We start from the raw sequence: 24587 nt of genomic DNA on the forward strand, positions 1-24587 counted from the left end.
TGAGTGAAAGAGACACTACCATTGCCATCAGCATCGTCACCATTCTTGCCAGTTTCCACTGGCATAATTAAAATGTTAACTTTAAGTAACAGTTCCTAATTAGACTAAGCTCTTCGGAGCAGGGACTCCTTTTCCTAAATGTCACTTTTATGTCTGAAGCACTTCTTCCCATTATCTGTTATTTATAGGATTGTCACGTGTAGTACTGCTGGGAAGCGCTATGTACATTAATGACACTATATAAATAAAAGACAGACAGAATCCCCTTTAGTCAAACGCCACCATTTTCAGCTGTGTGGACCCCTCAGTTCCCGAGATTATTTTCCGGTAAAGTTTCAGTGAAGTCCCTCCGAAGGAACAAAATGGCTGCCAAATGGAAGCTGCAACATGAGTTGTGGCTTCCTACTGTATGGCCATTTAAATCCACTTTATAATCCAGGACGTAATACCGGTAAATTGACCAGCAAGTATCTCAGGAGCTGGGAGCTGAAATAGTGCCACCCCCCGTTCCAATCTTGAAAAAATAAAAAGTTGTGTTAGGGTGGATTGCTCCTTTAACTATCTTAACTATGTAACTAAAACGAACGTTAACGTCAAATGGCTAACAACAACTAACGAAAACCAAAACCAACTACTAAACACGGAATTTTTTTTACACGCTCAGTTACTAATGCTCACTATATACTCACTAACAGTCGCCAAATGTTTAGTGGTATTATTTTTTTTTTCAATTTTCCTTCCTTTGCCAAGCCACAGTGGACTAATAATTGTTAACAAACGTTTTGCAAAATATCTCCAGTCTGTGATTGAACATGGTATATGGGCCCTATTTATAGTCTCAGTATTGAGTTTTGCAGAAAAGTTGGCAAAGCTAAGTGAGGCACTTCTGTCTAGCTGGGCTGAGCTTCCCAACTTGTGGTATACAGGTTGTCAAGTACCACTGTGGTACACAAGTCCTACAATGCGGTAATCAGTCCTGTGACTTGTAGTACATAAATGTAGTGACTTAGATTGTAAGCTCTTCGGGGCAGGAATTTCCTTTCCTATTGTCTGATTTTGCTGCACTTATTGTATTATTATAATTCCCTGTACTGTATTCTTTGTGAAGTGCTGAGTACACTTTTGGCGCTATATAAATAAAGACATACAATACAATACAATTAGCATGTTACGTGACACATTGTAATGGATAGTTAGTGCATGGAGAATCGCTTGCAAACTCTTACAAGGTCACGCTGAAAAAAAAACCCCCACACATTTGGCCTGGTTCGCAACCTTGGGCGAAAGTTTAGCACATCTTTGCTCACACAGTCAAACATTAACAATATCAATATAAACACAATTACACTAAGTATTATGTTAACACACTAACCCTCACTCAGACATTCTCTCCTCTCACCCTCCTGCTTCTGCACACAACACCCAAGTCTCAGAACTAAATGCCGCAGGTCACCTGGCCCCTTATATATATACTTCTGTTTTTGTAAGATTTTGAGTTCTTCTGGTTACGCGACATTTCACTTCCCGGTTCAGAGAAACTTGCATGCCATCTGGCAATATTTAGCTGAAAGCTTACTAGTTTGGGAACATTATTAACCTTCTAAAGAGGCATTACTCGCTGCACTAATAAAAATAATATATTTTTTAGTTGTAATATATGCAGCCTTTGATTACCTTTATTGAATACTAATTACCTAAGCTGCCGATCGATTTGTTATCCCGTGATCAGCAAAGATCTTGCTTCCCTAGGCTGAATGGCTCAATCAATCCTTCACTTGGTGTAACTCAGCAGCTACAATGTATTCTTATAGTACTACGGTAACATTATCTATTGTTACAGTTTGCAGCTCAAACTGCTGGGAACATTGGCAACAAATTACCACAAACAGGAAAGTGTTACAAATATCTTGCACTGCTGGAGAGGCGTGCTAAAGGCTGCTATAAAACTCAAAGGATGCTCAATATATTAAAACTCGTTAAAAATGCCATTAATAGTTGAATTTAAAAAAGACTGCAGTAAGTATTATCTAATAATACAGAACAGATTTTTTTTTTTTTTAAAGCGCACAAAGTATAATGAATGTTTTGCGCCTTTTAAACTTTGTGAAATGTGCTACTGTATTATGGATATATTTTCTCTCATCTCTGCCGAGGGCCAGAGCCACCGACCGTTTTCCCAGGGCCCAGGACTAGATCTGACAGGACTCCTCACCCCCTACCCCCCGCATCAGCAGCCTAGCGTACCCCCCCCATTTCTCACATATTTCCAATTCTACCCATGTATTTCTCCCCCCCTCACCCCCCTCCATCAATTAACCCCTTCTCATTCAATATCGCTCCCTTAATCCCCCCCCTCACACTCATTCCCTCCCCCCCAAACCCCCAAAAGTAAAAAAAAAAAAAAAAAATCACACACACCCCAAATATATACAAACCCCCCATACTCCCTAAAAACATTAACAAAAAAAGCATCTCCCAAATACTGTATATATGTAACACACCAACGCCCGGTGCTGCGGACTTAACGAGGATCCGTCTGCGTACAGCGCCGAATCCTCAGCGATGACATCCGCCTCCACGTGAAGTGGTGTCCCGCTGATTTACACCACCTTGAAGATAGTCCTTTATCTTGATGGGTAGGTCTGGTCCCAGACCACACATGTCAGGGGCGCACAGCACTGCAGCTGTGTCCCTGAACTAACACACTACTAGGGGCATCGTCCCTAACTGAAGGGGCCTTCCCTACAGCAGCCACAATCTTGTATGAGTAGGGCCTAGAGGGGTCTCTGGCCTAGTGCAGAGGCTACTTGCCTCCCTGCACCTGCACCCTCCCCTGTCTGTGTCCCAGCTCCTACTGATCTGTCCTTCCCCAGCGTGCCAGAATGTACCTCTCTGCAGGGAATCTGGCCTAGTGATTGGCTCCCTGGCGTCAGGTGTGTGCATGCCCTTATGCATCCTGGAGCTTGTAGTCCCTTGCAGACCTCTTTTACATTGGGGCCGGGTGCGTGATTGCAACTGCGCATGCACAATCTTCTAATGGCCGCCAATGCCTGCAACTGCGCATGCACGACTTCTGGGAGTCCCTGCGCTACGGAGCGCCATACTTGCCATTCCTCACTCGCGTTAATGGCCACCGCAACTCTGCTGCGCATGCACAAATACGGCCAAGATGGCGGCGCCGCGACCCACATCGCCCAGTAGCAGCGGAGGTAGAGATGGGGGGGAGGGGGCAAGCAGGAGACCGGGGCACCAGAGGGGACCAGGGCTACATATTCAAACTCCCCCTACTCCCTAAATACATTAACAAAAAAAGCACCTCCCAAATACATACAAAGTGCACACGTACCTCTGGGATGTCTCAGACCGCGGCTCTCCCACGTTGCAGACCGCCAATACCGGTGCGCGCGCTGATGTCAGAGAGAGGCCCTGCGCAGGACAGTGAGGTAGGCCGGCAGCTGGGGAAAGCTGGGGCCCGGTTGCTGGACAAAGCAGTTGGGCTTGACTTCTTTGTCTGGCTGCCGGTCCTCTCGTTGCCACCGGGCCACGGCCCCCCCAGCTGCAGGCCTTCCTCACCGTCCCGCGCTGAGCCTCTCATGCCGGTGTGCTCGGCGTGTGCAGATGTCAGCGAGAGGCCTGGCGCGCCACAGTCAGGGAGGCCTGCAGCTGGGGAGAGCCAGGCAACGAGAGGACTGGCAGCTATGCAAAGAAGTTGGGCCTGGTCAGCGGTCAGGCCCACAGCAGCCACCGGGCCTGAGACACTTGTCCCGGCTCTATCCCCCCTGGTCGGTGGCCCTGCCGAGGGCCACTTCTGTAATATTACCAGATCAGTGATCCAGGGGAAGGATGTAGTGTTGCTACTTTGGCTCCATATTTAAAAGGAAAGCTTTTGTCTGTACAAATTTTTCAATTATGCTGGGAGATTAAATCCTTAACTGAATGATAAATGAATGTTAAAATGGAGCAGATTACAAGGACTTACTCAGCCAGTTCAGAATTGTAACTACCTGTGTTTAAAAACCTGCACTGGCTGAATCTTTCATTTTAACCAATTAGATTGTAAGCTCCTCGGAGCAGGGACTCCTCTTCCTTAATGTTACTTTTATGTCTGAAGCACTTATTCCCATTACCTGTTATTTATATTATCTGTTATTTGATTACCCCGTGTGTTACTACTGTGAAGCGCTATGTACATTAATGGCACTATATATAAATAAAGACATACAATACAACCTGGGCAGGATGGAAAGTAACTCTGATAATGTCCCTTGTCATTATGGGTGATGCTGCCATGTGCATAATTGTTTCCTTGGTTCTATGCTCAGCGTCTGAGAAGGTGTTTGTATTTGAGTGTAATGGTATAAATAGTATGCATTTTAGTACTATGCATTACAAGTTCCTCCAAAATGAAATGAGTCACTCGGTTATTCTACTGTGCTATTTCATGAGGGGATCAATTCCATTAACACACTTCTAGCTACTCATCTGAATGGACATTAATGATGGCTAATCACTTACACTTTAGTGAATATACTCCTAAGAGTCACAGAAACTTGATCAAATGAAATGTTGCTCAGCATGTTTCTTAAAGAAATGTTGAATTTAAGGACTGCATAAAACTATTGTTTGCTAAAAAAAAATAAACTGTACAATGGCTTGAACCCCTAATGCATGTGGTGAAAATGTTTAAATTACAAACAAGAGATCTCTTGATTGATGTAATAATGTGCGCAGAGCTTTCTGAAGCTTACGGGTCTCTTCTTTATGTGTACTGCCACATATAGTATGACCTTTAACCTCTTCGTCTGGCCTCTTGTTTCAGGGATTGGTGCTGAAAGGATGGGTGGATTTGACGTCTGACAAGGATATGGCTGCAATAAAAAAGTCCATCAAATACTTTGACGAAGGGATTCAAGACACCAAGGATATATTTGGGATTATTGGAAAGGTAATTCTCTTGTCTTGCTTATTTTTTATTTTTAACTGAGCAGGATATTTTCCTATCGCTTTACTTGGCTCGGACCTCTCCGCTCTGTCCTTTGAAGTCACAGGCAGGGCCGCCAACAGAAATAGTCGGGCCCAGGACAAATATAAGAATCAAGGCCCCCCTCCTCTGCACGGAGCAGTGAGGGTTGGGTGGGAGCGTGTGGGGGGGGGGAGCTGGAGGCTGGGGGCCAAAACATTTTCTGCTACCCGGCGTTAATGCTGGAAGCACATGACCTAAATAAAAAGGTGTTATTTCCCTCGTTAACTCTAACAGACTGCTGTGGATATGTGTTGGTCGTCCACATCTCTTCTGCAAATCATTAGCATGAACACCCGTTAAAGTTAACAACAGGCCATCTTAACAGTAAGACAGCACTTAACACCTCGTTAATGACATTTCAAGAACCCCCCCCCCCCCCCATTAGCACATAACGAGATGTTAAGTCATTAACGGACTTCTGAGGATCTAGGCTTATGTGTTTCCTATATCATGCTAGTGACATTGTCCCATGAGCATTTACTACTCTTTTTGTGTGTGTGTTGAATATCATTGTTTTAGTAATATTTACTTCAGACTGCACTGGGCTCTGGGGAGAGCGGTATGTTGACTTCACAGACACATAAGAATATTTCAACTGCTCATCTCCTGAGCTAAGCATCGGATTCTAAAAATAAAAAACACCCCCTGAAAGGATAAAAGGAGATCTTTTATAGTAAATATAAATGCAGAAAAACGGTGATCAGGGCAGATTGCTTCTTTAATGGTTGTCAAGTTTTGTAAAAATGTTACCCGATTCTCGGACCAAAGCGGAAAAATGTTGACGTATCTTGTTGTATATATGTGTGTTTATGTATGTGTGTATCTTTATTTATATCGCGCCCACAGTGTACTCTAGGCTTTACAAAGACACTGCAGTACAGGGAATTATAATACAATAAGTGTGACAAAGACATATAATAGGAAAGGAAATCCCTGCCCCGGAGAGCTTGCAATCTAAGTGGAATGTTGGGAGATTTACAGCATCAGCAGGTGAGGGAATAAATGCAGTTGATGGCAGTACTTTGCCACAATGGTTGGTAGTAGTGACTATGGGACAATAGCCATGAGTCCAGGCTATTGGGCTGATTCATTTAAGAAGTGGGTTTTCAATTGGGGAGAGAAGTTGCTTGGCATATACTGAGTGTGAGGGAGTTCCACAGGTAAAGGTGAGGGAAAAAGGTTGTAGACTAGAGAAATATGTAGAGGGGAAAGGGGTGTAAAGGAGACTTATGGGTAGAGCACAGGAGATGACCAGGGGCCTAGTGAGAGATCAAACTTGATACAGTATGTAGGAAGGAGCAGATGAGTGGGGAGCCTTAAAAATGTAAGAGGAGAAGTGATCCAAAATTTGATGGGAAGCCAGGAGAAGGTTTTAAGGAGGAGATGAGCAGATATTATTTTGCGAAAAAGTGAAATTATTCTAGCAGACACATTTTGGATAGATTGCAGGGAAGAAGGTTGTGAGGCAGGAAGACATGTTAGCAGTATGTTACAATAATCCAGGCGGGAGAGGATAAGGGCATGCATTAGAGTTTTAGGATTAGATTGACAGAAAAAGAGCGGATCTTGGCAATATTACAGAGGAAAAAGCGACACATTTTGGCCATGTCGTGAATGTGAATGGAAAAGGAAGAGTCCAATGTTACTCCCTAGGCAACATGCTTTGGTGACAGGATATATGGTACTGTTTACTGTGATGAAAATGGGGGGTATTAGGCCAGATTTAGGGGGAAATATAGAGGAGCTCAGTTTTACACATATTAAGTTTAAGGTGGCAGAATGCCATCCACGAGGATATAGCCACGAGGCACTCCGAGACGTAATTGCAGGAGTGAGGTTAGTGGTGGATAGATATAGGTGTATCATCTGCTTAGGGATTGTGCCCAAGGGCAAAAGAGTTGATGAGGTCACCAAGTGATAGCGTGTAGAGAGAAAAGGAGAGGTCCCAGAACAGAGCCCCGAGGCACACCAACAGAATATGAAAACGTTAGCAGCAGAGACAGAAAATGTGCCTGTGCATGTGCTGACATCAGAGAGAGGTCCTGCGCAGGACACTGAGAGGGGCCAGCAGCTGGGGAGAGCCGGGCCCGGTTGCCGGACGCACCAAGAGTTTAGAAAATGCCGAAGAGTGATCGACAGTATCAAAAGCAGTAGAGAGACAGTAGTATTTTGAGAAGTACCCAACTCCTCTTTGATTTGACCATGACATGACCTACATGGGTGTGTCCTGACAGTCATCTATTATACCTATTTTGATTGGGGGTGATTGAGAATGTGGCAGATACTTTGTATCAAAGTTTCTTCATCTCCCACCACATAAATGCGTGGTCGATAGTGACCCACTGTGACAGGGTGAAGTCAGGTACTGATAATTATGTCTGGGAGACATACATCTGAGTCCTTCATCAAGCACTCAGAAGGTTAACCCAGTAAGAATACTTGGGCAATCAGGAAGTAAGCTGAGACAGCTGACAACCAGCTTGATAAGGAGGCTACTGCTTGTAGTAGGTGGCTGACTCAGACTACAGAGCTGTCCTGTGCAAGTGCCTATCCAGAAGGATTTTCTAAACTCTCTCTAGGGACAGAGATTCCCAAACAAAGATACAGTAAGGACTTTAATATTGTTCCTTAACTATTGTGGTATATGTTTAGGGGTTGGGAACTGGACAAAGCCAGCCAGATAGGGCATTGGATGTTTGGCAAGATTTCCCTATGTGGCGTAGGCGTTCTTTTTATGAGTTTTGTTTTGCCTTAAAGTGTAAGGGTTTTGCCCAAATGTTTATTTGTGTTGTGGAGAAATAAAACCACTCAACATTTGGTTTACCCTGAAACTGCACGTGTGGACTATTGTCTGACTTCGCCTACAGGCTGTCCTGTCACACCCACCTATTATTTTTCATCTCTGTTCGTTACACGTACTTACTAAAAAGAAAGGGCCCTATAATAAACTGTCCCTCGTTTCCAGATTTTAATTGATAAACAGCGTTCTCATTGATTTTTTTTGTGTTTTTATTTATTTATTTATAACAATGAGGTACCTTTTTGTTAAGTTTTTGTAGCATTAACCCTTTGCGGTCCAATTAATTTTTACTAAATGCGCCAGCAGGTCTAATTAAATTTTCGGGAAAAACCCCCCACATATAGCTCAATCCCGTTATAGCGCGCGCAGAGTCGCACCCTGCGCGCGCAGAGTCGCACCCTGCGCGCGCAGAGTCGCACCCTGCGCGCGCAGAGTCGCACCGCACACTACACTACACTCCCCACCCCCTACACCTACCGCTGTCAGCTGCTGGGGCATCGTTGGGCTGCCTGCGGGGATCGGTGCGGGGTGGGTTGGGGAAATCAGTGCCGGTCTGGGGGGGGGGGGGAGGAAATCGGTGCAGGGCTGGGGGGGGGGGGGGAAATCGGTGCAGGGCTGGGGGGGGGGGGAAATCGGTGCAGGGCTGGGGGGGGGGGGAAATCGGTGCAGGGCTGGGGGGGGGGGAAATCGGTGCAGGGCTGGGGGGGGGGGGGAAATCGGTGCAGGGCTGGGGGGGGGGGGATATCAGTGCCGGGCTGGGGGGGAAATCAGTGCTGGGCTGGGGGGGATCGGTGCACGGCTGCTGCTGGGAAGCTGTGCCGGGGTTTGGGGGGAGGGGCTGGGGAAATCGGTGCCGGGATCGGTGCGGAGCTGGGGGGAGGGACGACTGGTGCTGGGATCGGTGCTGGGCTGAGGTGCGGAGCTGGGGGGGGGGGGGATTTGGTGCGGGGCTGGATTTGGGTGGGGGAGGGTCAATGCGGCTGCTGGGAGAAGTGTGCGGCTGCCAGCGCCACACTCCAGCTACTCCAGCTCTTCCCCTCTCCTCCCTCCTCTGATCCGACATTCGACCACAAGCAGGAAAATATTTTGTCGGCTATATTCCAACATTTGACCGGGAAGGGCCAAATTACATTTTATCCAACTACTGGTATGTTGAGTATGTCTTTATTTATTTTCCTGGCATATGAAATAAAAATATTGAAATGGTACTGTTACGTCATGTATAAAATCGATATGGGGTTATTGGGGACCTTGCTGGTCCCTTAGAGGTGATTAAGGTACAAAAAGGTTAAAAACCCCTGGCATACTGTATATAAACACAGAAAAATACTAACCGTTCAACCTCAGTAAACAAGTAACTGTGAAGTATCCAGATCTATGGGGTGCATGGGGTGATAGAATACTGATATTTACAAGGTGATCCAAGAGGGATAAAAAAAAAAAAAAAACATCCAACATTACTTGAAGACTATCTGTCTGCTTTATTGCATTAGAATTTTTTTGGCTGATCACCGTGTAAATTTTATTTATTTAATTTATAAAATGTTTTACCAGCAAGTAATACATTGAGTTACCTATCGTTTTCAAGTATGTCCTGGGCATAGAGTTAAGATGAGAAATAATACATGATTACAAATATAGTTACATAAGTGAACAGGGTATACATTGTATACAAGACATTGCATGCACAGTTAAAGATAATATATATTATAGGCGTATGTAACAGTTACAGACCAGATTCAAATGTGAGACAGCTTTAGTTTTGAAAGGACTTAAACTGACGGTGGCTGTGAGAGTCTCCGGTAGGTTGTCCCAGTTTTGGGGTGCACGGTAAGAGGAGGAGAAGCGGCCGGATACTTTGCTGAACCTTGGGACCTTGAACAGTCTTTGAGTCAGATCTCAGATAATAAGTGCTGCATGTGGTAGGGGTGAGGAGCTTGTTCAGATAGAGGATTGCTTGCCCAGAAAGTATCATGAAGCCCGGGCATAGGTAGATGTTTAGCCTTACAACTTAGTGTACAAAGATTCATGTCGGAGACTCACATTAGGTTCATCTTGGGGATACACGTGTGTTTGTAGTAAACCTTACATGTTCTCCTCATGATCCTCTGGGAGAACCTGGTACAAAGCATTTGAGGTACCCGTTCAAGGCTTAATTTCAAACTACATAATATTTGTTTTATTTCATAAACTGGTCTTATTTTACTGTGATGTTACTTTTTAATTTTTTGTATAGCACCAACTCTTTGTTATATTAAATCGGTACTGTTTGAGTTTTAATAAAACTTGTGTACCCTTGAAGTGACTGTCCTCATGTTGGGACATGTTTCACCACCCTGTTTTGTTAAATTGAGATGTTTGTTAAATGTGTGCATTTTCCTGGGAACAAAGAATATTAACGAGTCCTTGGGTTTAATCCTTAAATTAATCCTGGTGTAGCAGCGCAATTGGGGTGTTGAGGTTTTTGGGGTGTGCAGTGCCCTGTGGAGAAATGAGACAACGAAGCGGCCAAATTAACCCTTTTCACACAAACTGGCCTTAAAGAAAAACCCCACACCGCCACGTAATTTGAAACAAGCCTCCAGCGTGAGGGGGAACATATTGAGGGGTAGGTATTTTACTGGTTGTATTATAATCACAAGTACCTTTCAGTGCCCCTGATAAAACAACAGTTTTTGGAGAGCAAAGTGATCAACCTCCTATGTGAAATATCTAATGTTTTCTCTGCAGGCAAAATATTTTATGATGCAACAAAACTATTCCGGAGCACTGGAAATCATAAATCAAATAATAGTCAGTTTCCCTACATTCATACCAGCACTTACTCTCAAGATGATGCTCTTTTTAGCACAGCAAAACTGGGATCAAACTCTTGAAACAGCACAGAGGTAAGGAAGGAAACCAAATATACAGCTCAAAAAGTGAATTGATGGAACCCTCTCCTGCATCTCTTTTTCTGCCATCATTGAAGGGTCACACAGAGGTTTTAGGATTAACACATGTATATATTTTCATACATAGAGCCACCAATGCATGCTGGGGTTTATAAAAGAATACATGACAGGGAATTAATTCACAACTAGCTGAAAGTACCCCGCATTGCTCGGGATTTCAAAGAAACCAAAAAATACGGGGATTTATAAATGGATAATGACATTTTTTTTTAGTTTCTTAATGCAAAACTCCCTGCTAAAAACAACAACTCCACTCATCATAGTGTCATTGCCTCCGAGGTCCTGAAGTGTTGGATCGAGAGCCTGTAATGCATGTATGTGGGACATTGTACTTGCATCCCAAATAATGATCTCGCACGCTTGAAGCACTTTGGCTGCTTCTGTATTTTTGCTAATGTTACAAATTGGATTTTCAGAGTGAAAAGATTAAGTGATAGCTTGAGGGTTATGTGATTGGATACAATTCACTGATGACAGTAACCCAACAGACAGAAAGCTGCTCCTCGATCTCAGGAACCGTCATACAAAATGTGGATACAATATCTTAAGAGGTGTCCAAATGCATAGTGAACAGATACAAACTTTCCAAAATATATAGTAGATGAGTGCAAACAAAATCGGACACTAAGAAAGGAGATCCCTGCCCCCAGAGATACAGCATACAATTAATCTATCGTCTTGTATTACATTATCTTGATAATGTGGCAGCAATGAAACAAATACGTCATACTGTGTAGTGTTTATTTTGTGTGCGCGCTGGTTTGCAAGATTTTTAAAATGTTGTTCACACCCACGTCCTCTCAAATTTTGTATCTTGAATAAGTAATAAAATAAAGAAGAGCCCACCGCACTAGTATTCCAATTGAAAATAAAAGTCTGGCATTTATTCTAAAAATAAGCAACGTTTCAGGTCGCAATGACCCTTTCTCAAGCTTGCAAAAGGGTCATTGTGACCTGAAACGTTGCTTATTTTTGGAATAAATGCCAGTCTTTTATTTTCAATTGGAATATTAGTGCTGTGGGCACTTCTTTTATTACCTGTTACTTTGGAATTGCAACAGTTGAATCGGACCACTCTCCTAAAATATAGTCCTGGAATATATAATAGCAGGTGCATAGGGGTATGCTATATCAATATACAGATTTGATCCAAGAGTAAAAAAGAAACCCCATTAAATGCCATCTATGCCAATGTAAATGTTTATTTATGGCAAACAGTGAACCCATCGCTTAATACCTCCGTCTGGTTAATCTCTTAACCATAGTAGGATCAGTAATAATGAACAAAAACAACATTTTATTACATCAATATAAAATTTACAAAATTACAATAACTATTAAAAGATTAATAAAATTCCCCATAGTAAAGTAGAATGTAGAAAACTGCTTGTTAGATAGGTCGTCTTGTATAATACAGATAGATATCTACATTACATGGTCGTGTATAAATTGCTGTGCATTCACACCTAGATCTGTTAACCAATTGGAAATGTGACCCTGTATGCACGATGTGTATAAGTAACGATCAATGGCTGTCTAATGTTAGCAGCACAGTATAATTAGAACTTACACCCTGAAGGGTAGAAGAAACGTTACCTGTATATAATAAACACTAATGGTTGATGCTCAAAATAGTAATACAGGTACATTGTGGTAACAGGAAGTAATGTGGCTAATATGGAGATATGTTATCCCCTATGAAATATACTCAATAATGGATGCCACTAATGATTCATTATAGTTATAGGGCATCTATGCAGTCAGCATCTATAGCAGGAGGTGGGCAACCTATTTGTCAATATAAATAGCCACACCATGCTTTTCGTTCACTTGCATCACTACAAATTTTAGCTACCATAAAAAAATAAATAACAGTTCAAGGTCGGATCTACAGTAGACTCCAACTGAAGGCAGATGGGAGTATTGGATGGCTGTGTTGCGTCAATGACTCATTCAGAAAGCGCAAACCAGCACACGCCGGTCAGGAAAAAGTTTTACTGTGGGAGCTGACAAACTAATTCGCCACACTTTCATGGCCAATTCGCCACTTGTGGCGATTGGTGACAGGGTTGCCCACCTCGGATCTATAGGGTAGTAGCTACTCATCTCCTACTGTGTCAAGCTTAGGCCAGGGCCATGGGGCCTTCGCCCGCGCTGAGGCGTGCGGAGGCTGTGGGAAAGCGGGTGCTTTCCCTGGCCCTGGTTGACAGGCCGTGGGGGGCGTGCCTAGGGGCGCCAAAGAGCTGGTTCGCCCTCATTGGACTCATCCTTTTAATCGTCCTGTGTCAGACCATTGCTTGTAGTGTAGTAAGAAAACGCATAGTGTAGCAAGCGTGTCTCATACTGTTATGGCTATATAGTATCAGTAAGGCAGATAGAATTTTGTAACTGTCTGCAATTTATTTCTTACTTTGTTTTGCTCAATGAATGATCCTGGTAAAAAAAGGTGTAAATAACCTGGTCTCCTGTGACAACCACCTGTGCTGAAGCAGGGATATCCTGACCTGTTGGTGGCCCTTGAGGACTGGAGTTGCCCACCCCTGACCTAGAGCCTTTGTTCGAGTGTATTTTTTCTACTTTTAAAATCGTTTTTTGGTCTCTTTTTACAAATAGCAAGTTTTCTACCATTATGTAAAAATTCACTGAAGCCAGTTCTACTATTCTTTGCATGTATCTTGAATAACTCATGTTTTATGAACATAATGTTTACTCAGATTTCAAAATAGAGGTAGAGTACAACAGCAATTGTGACGCGCAACAAACACTAGAATTGTTTCAGTTTTCTTTGTGCGATATTGCGCCAAGGCCTTTGCGCCAATCTTTGCCTACATGTGCCTTGGAGCCTCAATAGGAAGAGTTAGGCCGCGGTCCCGCTGCATCCGACGGCGCGCGCGGCCGCGTCACTCACCTGCCCATGACTTAGGCTGCATCCATAGACACGGCAGCCGTGCAGAGGCGCATGGAGGCTGAGGGAAAGCGAGTGCTTTCCCTGGCCTTAGTACGCCCGCCGTCTGGGGGCGTGACTATGGGCGGGCCAGTGACATTACGAAGCTGTTTCGCCCTCATTGGGCAAACCGCTCGAGAAATCAGTTTTAACTGATTTCTCGTGCATCGCACACCCCCTCACACTTTTGCGCGCCGTATGACGCGATCACTGCCTTTAGGCAGTCTGATCGCTCAGCGTGCGTCCGCACAGTCTGCCTATCTATGGACGCAGCCCAAGGGATAAGTTGCATGACTCATATTGACATATACTGATGTCTGTGTCTTCGTGTTCTTTTTACACTTTCTGGAGAAAATAAAAGTTGGCAAAAGGTAGCCGAAACATCGTTGTTTAATAATCTACAGCAGAAGTAAGAAATGTGAGCAAGCTTGTTACAGGTGTTGAATCTTACAGGAGTAGTATGTAGAAGTGTGTTTAAATAGGCACACACTAATGACGCATAACCCCAATGTTTCCTTATTGCAGAATCTTAATGAAGGATGTGACCAACATTGATGCTCTTCAAATCATTGCCCTTCATAGTGTCACAAGAGAAGGAGATTTATCTAAGGTGAGTGGTATGTCAATAAAATATATATTTTTATACCCTAATGTTAGCCCTAGAAAGCCCATGGAAAACCTCACTACTTGAACCCCTGGTGATGCCGTGAGTCAGGTGGAACCTAGTGGGCCCAAAATCCAAAAAAGGAAACGGGAGGGGAGGGAGGTGGGCCCGAGTCTGTGATACATACCCCTAGAATAATATACGCCCTGTAGCACAGTCCAGTTGCTAATACCAACACAATCACAAATGTAACGAATAATAAATACAAATCGCAAGAGCAACTGAAATAGTAGCAATAAACTTCTTAGTATAGCATGCAACAGAGTCTGATGGGGAGTATATATTCAGGGAGGTGTTAAAGGTATCCCCAGATATGCAAAAAGAGGGCCAAGACAGATCGGGCGACTGTAAAAACAGGGCAAACAGTCACCAGTGTCCGATGCATAGGCAAGTCTCACTGCATCCAATAGTACATTGATCAGGGAGTTTCACGTACTCATGAGTGGTGCACTGGTCGCAGAGGGGAAAGACAGCTGATTAAATCCATAGCTGATCAGTCACGCCAGAGACAATAGTAGGAGAATCATCTTCTCATAAAACCAAAGTGAAACTGCTCTTATTGAGATGTGTGGCTGGACCGCTGTGCAGGAATCCTAGCAGTGCTCACATCCATCAGCAGCAGCATCAGGGCTGCCGACAGCCGAGACAGGTGGGGGTTCCAGCCCGACCTCTGGCCAGGCCAGGCTGGCGGTCATCTCGTGGCCTGGCCCTGGCTCTCACTCAGCTGCAGGCCTCCTTACTGTCCCACGCCGGCCTCCCCATCATGCCAGCGCGGTGGAAGGTGAGCCAAGCTCACTTCCGGCACGCTGAAGTCAGAGAGGCCCGTCGCGCACCGGCGTTGGAAGCTTGGGGTGGCAGAGGGAGGAAGAGGCTTGCAGCTGAGGGAGAGCCGGGCCCCGGTCGCGAGAGGACAGGCAGCCGGGCCTGGCCCAACTTGCAGCGCCGGCCAGGCCCCCCTGCAGACACTGGGCCCGGCCTGAGACCATCCAAATGGTAAGTGTATATTTTTAATATGGTGGGGTGGGGATAGAGAGAGATATAAAAAAAGATTTATGTGGGGGGGGGGGTTGTATTTTCTATATGTGTTTGAGGGGGTATTTTTTATATGTATTTGGGGGGGAATGAATTTTTAATATGTAGTGGGGTGTTGGTGTATTTTTATTATGTATTGGGGTGGGGTTATATGTATTTAGGGGGTGGAGTTTTTTGGTATGCATTTTGTGAGGGACGATTGAGTGAGAGTGGGTTAATTGACAGAAGGTGGGGCGAGTGAGAGGAGAGAGGGGGGAATAAGAGTGAGACAGGAGAAATACATGCGAGGAGGGGGGTGAGGAAGAGGGAGTTAGAGGGGAGAGAAATACATTGCGAAAGGGGGAAATAGAGGGGACACATGAGGTGTGAAATGGCAAGGGGGCTCACAATACCACCGACGAGGGGCGGGGCCCCAGACCCAACTCTAGTCCTGGGCCCCGGGAAATCTGTCTGCGGCCCTGAGCAGCATGCACAGTGGAGTGTAGAGATCGCAGGGGAGAATAGCCACCGCAGAGCTGTCGCAGCATCAAAGGAATCCCAGTAGCACTCACATCCCTAGTCAGCAGCATGCATTGTAGAGTGTGGAGATCTGGAAGTCGACGGGGGGAGAAGAGATAATAGCCAGCTGATCCTAACAGTGTGTTTGTATATATATATATAGTGGTGAGAGAACGTTTGTGAACCCCTTAGGATTTTCACATATTTTAAACCTAAAATGTTATTAGATCTTAATCTGATGGGCAGCAATGTTTTTTTTTTCCGATAAAACAAGGGTCTACCTTACTTTTGCACATACCCTGAATCTTAATTACACATTACACATTGTTGGTCTAATTCATACATCATTTTATTTCAAAATACATGGAATTTGTTAATATAAACCGTATTGAATATTTAAGAAAAGACTGGTTTTGATTAAATTAGATGATCATGGAAAAACTATGGAATTTTCATAATTATCATTCGGGTTCACAAACACATAATTGCAGCATATAATAAACATACAAAGCAGACATAAAATCCTAGCAAGCTCATCTGAGCTCTAACTATGCAGGTTATACCCTATCTGCAGTTGGGTGGCTTGCCTACTTCTCATCTAAATAAACATGGTATGGCACAAAAAAACAACAACTTTACCTTGCAGTATTCAGCCGTCAGCCCAGGCTCCAGGCTCTTAAGCGGAGGGGGGGAGGAGGAGGAGAAGAAGAAAAAAAAAAGCTCTAGTAAGATAGCACAAGGCAGCTTTAAATACTGTACCTGCCTCTCTAACTATCAGACCAGGTGAGAGAAACCGGAGCTCAGCACATACCCACAAACTCTGGCCTAGATTCCTCACCTATTCGTTTCAGCTATCCTGAAACTGCGGAGTGGAGCAATGGCCCAACCTCCCCTCCGAATGCTTCCCTCAGGGACCCCTTAACACAAATACACTTAGTGATCTGCTCATTTATATTGATATCACAGCCCTGGGGCTGTCACAAAAAAAAAAAAAATATATATATATATACATATATATATATATATATATGCAAATATAGCTGTATGCTTGTGACGATAGCTTCCACAGGCTTATTAATATTACACAAAAATAATTGGGTTTGAACTGAACGAGGCTTAAGATATAATAAATTGTATTTATTCCTTAGAATAAAGGTGAACACAACAGATAATACAGTAACAAACAAGAAGTACACTTACTTAAGGGTTGGGGAATGAGAAGTATGATGTAGCATTTCTTTCAGCAGTGAGGAAATCATTCAGGTGATATCAGGTAACCATATCAGCAAACGAAGACAAAGGATATATGGGTGGACAGCCGTTTATAAACCATTCTCCTTCTATTCTTAACCTTAAGCACAGGGGATTGGTTTACAATTACCTCCAGCCACTCACTAACGTGGGAAAGCATTCTGACCCATGCCCCCCTGCTAGTTGGCACATGGGCAGTAGAACTCTGGGGGTCTCATTTCTGAAGCCCCACATTTACGTCAGGAATGCCAGAAAGTCTACTATTTGGAGTTCTGGCAGGAAAACCTTTGTTGAAAGGTGTTAACTGGAACACTTAAGACCTGCCCTGGTTTGGGCTTCGGATAAACAGTGAGGGTGATAAAACTCTTTGAACAGCACTTAAATCCTAGACATAGCGGCGTCCCCAGGGCCATCTGCTACCTTATGGCCCAAAAGAATTTCCTTTTGAACTTATCCCTACCTTAGGATACACTATTAAGCATAAAACATAAACGTATTAAAATATCCGGTTCCGTTAGGTTTAGCAGGTCCAAACTTCCCAGTTCGCATTGCCAGAACTGGGACACCATATGGTCAAAAAAGCGACTTGCTACGACCTAAGAAACCGGAGTTACACAAATGCACATTAAATCATTTTAATACAAAAATCTCCATTGAGAAAGAAATCTCAGCTTTTCACTAAATCCCCATTGAAAACAACGGGCAGCTCCGCCATAGACTTTCAATGGTAAATCGCCGCCATTGAAGTCAATGGGGGTTTTCTGCCATTGAAGTCTATGGGAAAAGTCCCGAACTTCAAGGGGGTCCATACTCCGTCGGGTTGGTCCAAGCGGGTCAAGGATGGTTCTGCAGCGATGCCGGAGCAGTGGCTACAGATACCCCAAACCCTGATCCGCTGAACCCTCCGGAACCGGAGATATGGATTCCTAAAATTCAGCATTTCTCACTTAGTCATTTTTCTGAGCCGTTTCTGCCGCCGCCGGCAAAGCCTATGGCGCGACCCGCTCTATCTGGTTCGACCCTTATGGGGGGTCCAGGATTCGGGGACCCGGTGGTGGTCGAGTGGGGGGACGCTTAGGAACTAGGGGCAAAAATAATTTTATCCCTAGGTGCCCTAGAACAGTTTATTTCCCCGCTAATTGACGTTGAACTTGACCCAGTGATTTTAGCTCTTTTGAAAGACATTGTATCCGCTTTGCGGTTTGCGGTCTGGACGGCAGCCAACTAGGTTACCTCGAGGCATCTCCATTGAAGTCAATGAGCCCATTGACTTTCAATGGGAAACCGCCGCTCTCCCTCTCGGACGCCACCTGCTGGTCACTACAGGAAACAGGACGAAAACAGCACAAATTCCTATTGAAATGCATTGAGCCCTAATGGCGGCCAATGGGGACCTGCAAAATGGTGCCTGAAAAGGCGGGAAAACTACACAAAGAGCTATAATCATTAAAGAATTATTAACCCTTGTGCTCCCGGATGGATTCTAGTGTGTGTGTGATGCAAACACTGAGTAACCAGACATTACAATGGAACAGGGGAAATACATTTACATGTCATAACAAGGGTTACATCACATTTCTGGACCTCAGCCCAGTTAACCCCTTGTCTCCCTGGTGCGGTCAGGGGTGGCCAAATGGGGTGCAACCCCTTTAATACCGGGCCACCCCCTCTCTCCCTCTACACCTCCCCTTCTTAATGCGTGTCCTGTGGCCCACTGGCCCTGACGGGGAGTGGGGCACTGCTGGCACCATTAATGAATTCAGTCTCAGAGGGATAGTCCTGGCGTGAAAGCCCATCAGCATTGCTGTTTTCACTGCCCTTTTTGTGCTGAATGGTGAATTCAAATTCTTGCAAAGCCAAGCTCCATCTCAGCAGTTTGGCATTTTCCCCTGATACCCTCTGTAGCCAGCTCAGGGGATTGTGGTTGGTAATGACCGTGAAAGCCCTCCCATAGACATAGGGCTGGAGCTTTTTGAGTGCCCACACAATGGCCAAGCACTCCTTTTCAATGGTGGCATATGCCACCTCCCTGGGGAGCAGTTTGCGACTGAGATACACCACAGGGTGCTCTTTGCCGTCGTCCCCCACCTGGCTCAACACAGCCCCCACACCAAAGTCAGAGGCATCAGTCTGAATAAGAAAATGCTTGGTATAATCTGGGGCAGCCAGGATGGGGGCCTCAGCAAGCGCAGCTTTCAGTGCCTGGAAAGCAGTTTCACAGGCAGGAGACCAGGTAACAAGCACAGGCAGTTGCTTCTTAGTCAGATCAGTCAGGGGTTTGGCCACGGCGCTGTACTGTGGGACAAATTTCCTGTAGTACCCTGCGGTGCCCAAAAAGGCCATGACCTGTTTCTTGGTTTTTGGAACAGGCCACTGAACTATGGCTTCTACCTTGGCTGGCTCTGGCTTGAGATGCCCTCCACCCACCCTGTGCCCTAAGTACAGGACTTCTGCCATCCCTACCATACACTTAGTGGGTTTTAAGGTAAGCCCAGCCTCCCTGATTCTATCCAGCACCGCAGCTACATGTCCTATGTGGGATTCCCAGGAATTACTAAAGACAGCAATGTCATCTAAGTAAGCCCTGGCATAGCTCTGCATCCCTTCCAGTAACCTTTTGACCAGGCGTTGGAAGGTAGCCGGGGCATTCTTCATCCCAAATGGCATCACCAAAAACTCATAGAGGCCACTTGGAGTGATGAATGCTGACTTCTCCCTAGCCTCCAGGGTCAGGGGAATCTGCCAGTAGCCTTTGCTCAGATCCATGGTGGTCAGATACTTTGCCCCCGCGAGTTCATCTAGTAACTCATCCATGCGGGGCATGGGGTAAGCATCTGACACCGTCCCAGCGTTGAGCAACCGGTAGTCCACACAAAACCGGGTGGTTTTGTCCTTCTTAGGCACTAGGACTACTGGACTTGCCCAAGGGCTCTGGGACGGAGTAATTACCCCTAGGGTCAGCATCTCCTCAATCTCTCTCTCCATACTTGTCTTGACCTCTGCTGACACTCTATAAGCGTGCTTATGCAGAGGCTGCAGGTCCCCTGTGTGTACTGGGTGTTTGGTGAGATGTGTGGTCCCTGGCATGTCAGTGAAGAGGGCGCTATACTGAGCTAGCATGTCCCTGGCTTCTCCCTTCTGCCTAGCACTCAACTGTGCCCCGATCTCTACCTGCTCAACAGTGTTTCCTTGCTTTGCCTCCCCTAGGAGATCAGGCAGAGCATTGCTCGCCGGATCCTCCAGCAGTGGGCTACAAATGGCCATTACTGCTCCCATACTCGGTGCTCGGTATTCCTTTAACATATTAATGTGATATGTCTTGTGCCTCTCAGGCGCTACCTGTACAACATAGTTGCACTCATTCACCTTTCGGATGACCGAATACGGTCCCGACCAGGCAGCCATTAACTTGTTCTCCCGAGTGGGTTTGAGAACAAGCACCTGCTGTCCTGGGATGAACTCTCTGCTACGGGCCTGCTGGTCATACCATTGCTTCTGCTTGGTCTGAGCAGCCCTGAGGTGGTCCTGGGCCACCCCCATAAGCATCTCTAACCGGTCTCTGAGATCTACCACATACTGGATCACTGAAGCATCAGTAGCGGTAGTCTCCCCCTCCCATCCCTCACGGAAGAGGTCCAGAGGTCCACGTACCCTGCGGCCATATAGTAGCTCGAAGGGGGAGAAGCCTGTAGATTCTTGCGGTACCTCTCGGTAGGCAAACAGCAAGTGCTGCAGGTGAATCTCCCAGTCTTTCCCCTCCGCCTCTATAAAGGTCCAAAGCATCTGCTTCAGGGTACCATTAAACCTCTCACATAATCCGTTTGTTTGGGGATGGTAAGGGGTAGTGCGCTGGTGCTGTACACCGCAGGCATCCCAGAGACAATGTAACAGTTCACTCATGAACTGCGACCCCTGATCAGTTAGGATCTTACTAGGGAAACCTACCCTAGCAAAAATGTTCAGCAAAGCTGCTGCCACTGTCTTGGCACTTATGGTGCCCAGCGCTACCGCCTCAGGGTACCGGGTGGCAAAATCCACCACCGTGAGGATGTAGCGCTTCCCTGACCTGCTAGGAATCATGAGGGGTCCTATCAGGTCCATCGCTACCTTCTGGAAGGGTTCCCCTATTATCGGTAGGGGTCTCAGGGGTGCCTTCACACGGTCGCCCGCCTTACCTACTCGCTGGCAGGTATCACAGGAGCGGCAGAAATCAGCCGCATCCCTGGATGCCCCCGGCCAGAAGTAACGCTGCAATAACCGGGCTCGCGTTCTGGTGACCCCCTGATGTCCCGCTAACGGAATAGAGTGAGCTACCCGTAACAATTGCTGTCGGTACCCCTGGGGTACTACTAGCTGTCGCTTACCGGTCAATCCCTTCTCTATTCCCGGGTTCCCTTCTTCTCTGTATAGGAGTCCCTTATGCCATAGGCAGCGCTCAGTGCCCTCCCCTGCCTGAGATTCGGACGCCCGAAGTCTCACGCCGGCCAGGGTAGGGTCTGCCTTCACTGCCTCCCTAAACTGGGCTCCTAAATCTGGCCCCCCCCCAGTCATGTCATTGTCAGGGGAAAGGGACACGGTAAGGGGGAACAGTAAGTCAGCCTGTGGTTGCAACTGATCCTGGCTTACCTCCCTGGGCTCCTCTGTGCCCTCCGCTAACGTTGGTCCCAAAGGCTGGGGGACTGGGGTGGCCACCGCCGGCATTGCCGCGGTCTGGCTCCGGGTAACCGCCGCCACTGCAGCGGGCTGGGGCACACGGTCGTAGGTGCAGGTCATCGGTCCCAGGTCATTGCCCAAAAGAATTTCAGCATCCAAACCTGGTAAAACCCCCACCTCCCGCACACCCTTGCCCACCCCCCAATCCAAAAAAATGCGGGCCACCTGCAGGAAACGTGGCTCTCCGTCAGCCACAGTGATCTGCATCCCAGGGCCTGGGATCAATTCCTCTGGCCGGACCATATCAGGTCGGACCAGGGTCACTGCAGCTCCTGAATCAAGTAAGCCAACTGCTTGCCGGTCACCGACTGTGACCGGGGTGAGATGCTTGCTCCTGCCGTCTGTCTGCTGCAGGTCTGCGCTGTGATGTTCTCCGCTCCTGGCTGTAGGCACTGAAGAAACCGGGGTAGGGGTGACATGGGACGTCTCGCTGGGAGTTGTTTCCATGACCGGTCCTGGTTCTTTGGTGGAAGCCACCCGCACGCGGGCTACCGGCTTTGCAGCTGGGGTGCGTTGCCCTCGGTAGGGTCCATTGGAACGCAGGGGTTCCGGGCAATCTGGTCTAAGGTGACCAGTGCTGTTGCAATTGTAGCACCGGCGCTCATGCCGGAGCTCTCCCGCCTTCTGTGACCCGCTGCCCGCAGGCGGCTTTTGGGTCCACTGGGGGGTACTCACAGCTTTCTTGGCCGGCGCCGGTGGGGTTACCGCTTTGGCTGGTACCTTGGCGGTCATCTGGGACCGGCTGACCACATAGTCATCTGCCATCCTCGCCGCCTCGGTGTAGGTCTTGGGCTTTTTATCATACACAAAAGCCCTCACCGCCGGCGGGCACTGCTGCATGAGCTGCTCCTGAAAGATGAGGTCCAGCAGGCGTTGGTAAGTCTTGGCCTCAGAGCCCTCCACCCAGTGTAACCCGTACAAAGCCATGCGGGTCACATAAGTGACATAGGTCTCCTGAGGGTGCCTCTCCTCCAGCCGGAACTTACCCTGGTAAGCTTCAGGGGTAAAACCGTGCTGAAACAGCAGAAGTTCTTTCAGGTGGTCATAGTCATCAGCAAACTCATCTGGAAGCGCCATCAAGGTCTGCTTAGCCAAGCCGGAGAGTAGCGGGTCCAGGCGTGCAACCCTATGCTGGGGAAGCACCCCGTACCGCCGGCACTGCGTTTCAAAGTTCCTTAGAAACATGTCAATCTGATCAGTGCCCTCCACATACTTGGTGAGGCTGTGCTTGTCCAGTTGAAGTCCATCTTTGGGGGGTCGGACCGGGGGGCAATAAGCGGGTCTGTTCACTGCCATAGAGATAAACTGTAGCCGCTCCTCCGGTGTCCCTCGGTCTCCCCACGCTGTTATCAGTGCCAGCATTTCAGGGGTAAAGGGACTGGTAGCCGCAGCTACCCGTGCCCCTCCTGCTGCACTTGTCCTGGGAGGTGCACTTGGTCCCTCCCCGGGATCCTGCCAGCCCGGCACTGGGTTCAGTCCCTGATCTCCGGGCGGCTGTAAAAGGGCAAGCTGAGCTACTTCCAGGACCTCTGGATGCTCAGCTTCATATGCGGTGACTGCAACAACCATGTCCTCGACCTCCTGGTCCACATATTCCATTCCATAGGCACGGCACTTGTCTCTTAGCTGATTTCTAGTTCTCAGGTAATAGAGGTTCTCCGCTTCACTCATGGCTCTGAGTTCTGGGTCGCAGCAGTGAGGTGGTGTGACAACTTGCGTTACTTGTTGCACTACTGTGTGTTCAATATCTTTAGTCCCAGGAACCTGCAATTACCATCAAGTTCCCACTGGATCACAGTACCCCGCAGAATACTGTAATCCAGGTCCAGTTCAGTCCCGCCAGCTGCCACCAGTTATATTAATACGCCTGTGACGATAGCTTCCACAGGCTTATTAATATTACACAAAAATAATTGGGTTTGAACTGAACGAGGCTTAAGATATAATAAATTGTATTTATTCCTTAGAATAAAGGTGAACACAACAGATAATACAGTAACAAACAAGAAGTACACTTACTTAAGGGTTGGGGAATGAGAAGTATGATGTAGCATTTCTTTCAGCAGTGAGGAAATCATTCAGGTGATATCAGGTAACCATATCAGCAAACGAAGACAAAGGATATATGGGTGGACAGCCGTTTATAAACCATTCTCCTTCTATTCTTAACCTTAAGCACAGGGGATTGGTTTACAATTACCTCCAGCCACTCACTAACGTGGGAAAGCATTCTGACCCATGCCCCCCTGCTAGTTGGCACATGGGCAGTAGAACTCTGGGGGTCTCATTTCTGAAGCCCCACATTTACGTCAGGAATGCCAGAAAGTCTACTATTTGGAGTTCTGGCAGGAAAACCTTTGTTGAAAGGTGTTAACTGGAACACTTAAGACCTGCCCTGGTTTGGGCTTCGGATAAACAGTGAGGGTGATAAAACTCTTTGAACAGCACTTAAATCCTAGACATAGCGGCGTCCCCAGGGCCATCTGCTACCTTATGGCCCAAAAGAATTTCCTTTTGAACTTATCCCTACCTTAGGATACACTATTAAGCATAAAACATAAACGTATTAAAATATCCGGTTCCGTTAGGTTTAGCAGGTCCAAACTTCCCAGTTCGCATTGCCAGAACTGGGACACCATATGGTCAAAAAAGCGACTTGCTACGACCTAAGAAACCGGAGTTACACAAATGCACATTAAATCATTTTA

General features: G+C 46.5%; 1 protein-coding gene across 2 annotated transcripts in view; it reads left to right on the plus strand.

Moving 5' to 3' along the window:
* The window catches only part of TTC21A (tetratricopeptide repeat domain 21A), a 127506-nt gene that overhangs the window by 13555 nt on the left and 89364 nt on the right, over positions 1-24587 (plus strand). For both annotated transcript variants that reach the window (XM_075587919.1, XM_075587918.1), the window contains exons 6-8: positions 4820-4945; positions 10554-10711; positions 14247-14331. In XM_075587919.1, coding sequence (XP_075444034.1) covers positions 4820-4945; positions 10554-10711; positions 14247-14331 — 369 coding nt within the window. The remainder of the gene's footprint in view (positions 1-4819; positions 4946-10553; positions 10712-14246; positions 14332-24587) is intronic.

The sequence above is a fragment of the Ascaphus truei genome, chromosome 2 (genome assembly GCF_040206685.1).
Source record: "Ascaphus truei isolate aAscTru1 chromosome 2, aAscTru1.hap1, whole genome shotgun sequence".
NCBI classification, from domain to species: Eukaryota; Metazoa; Chordata; class Amphibia; order Anura; family Ascaphidae; genus Ascaphus; species Ascaphus truei.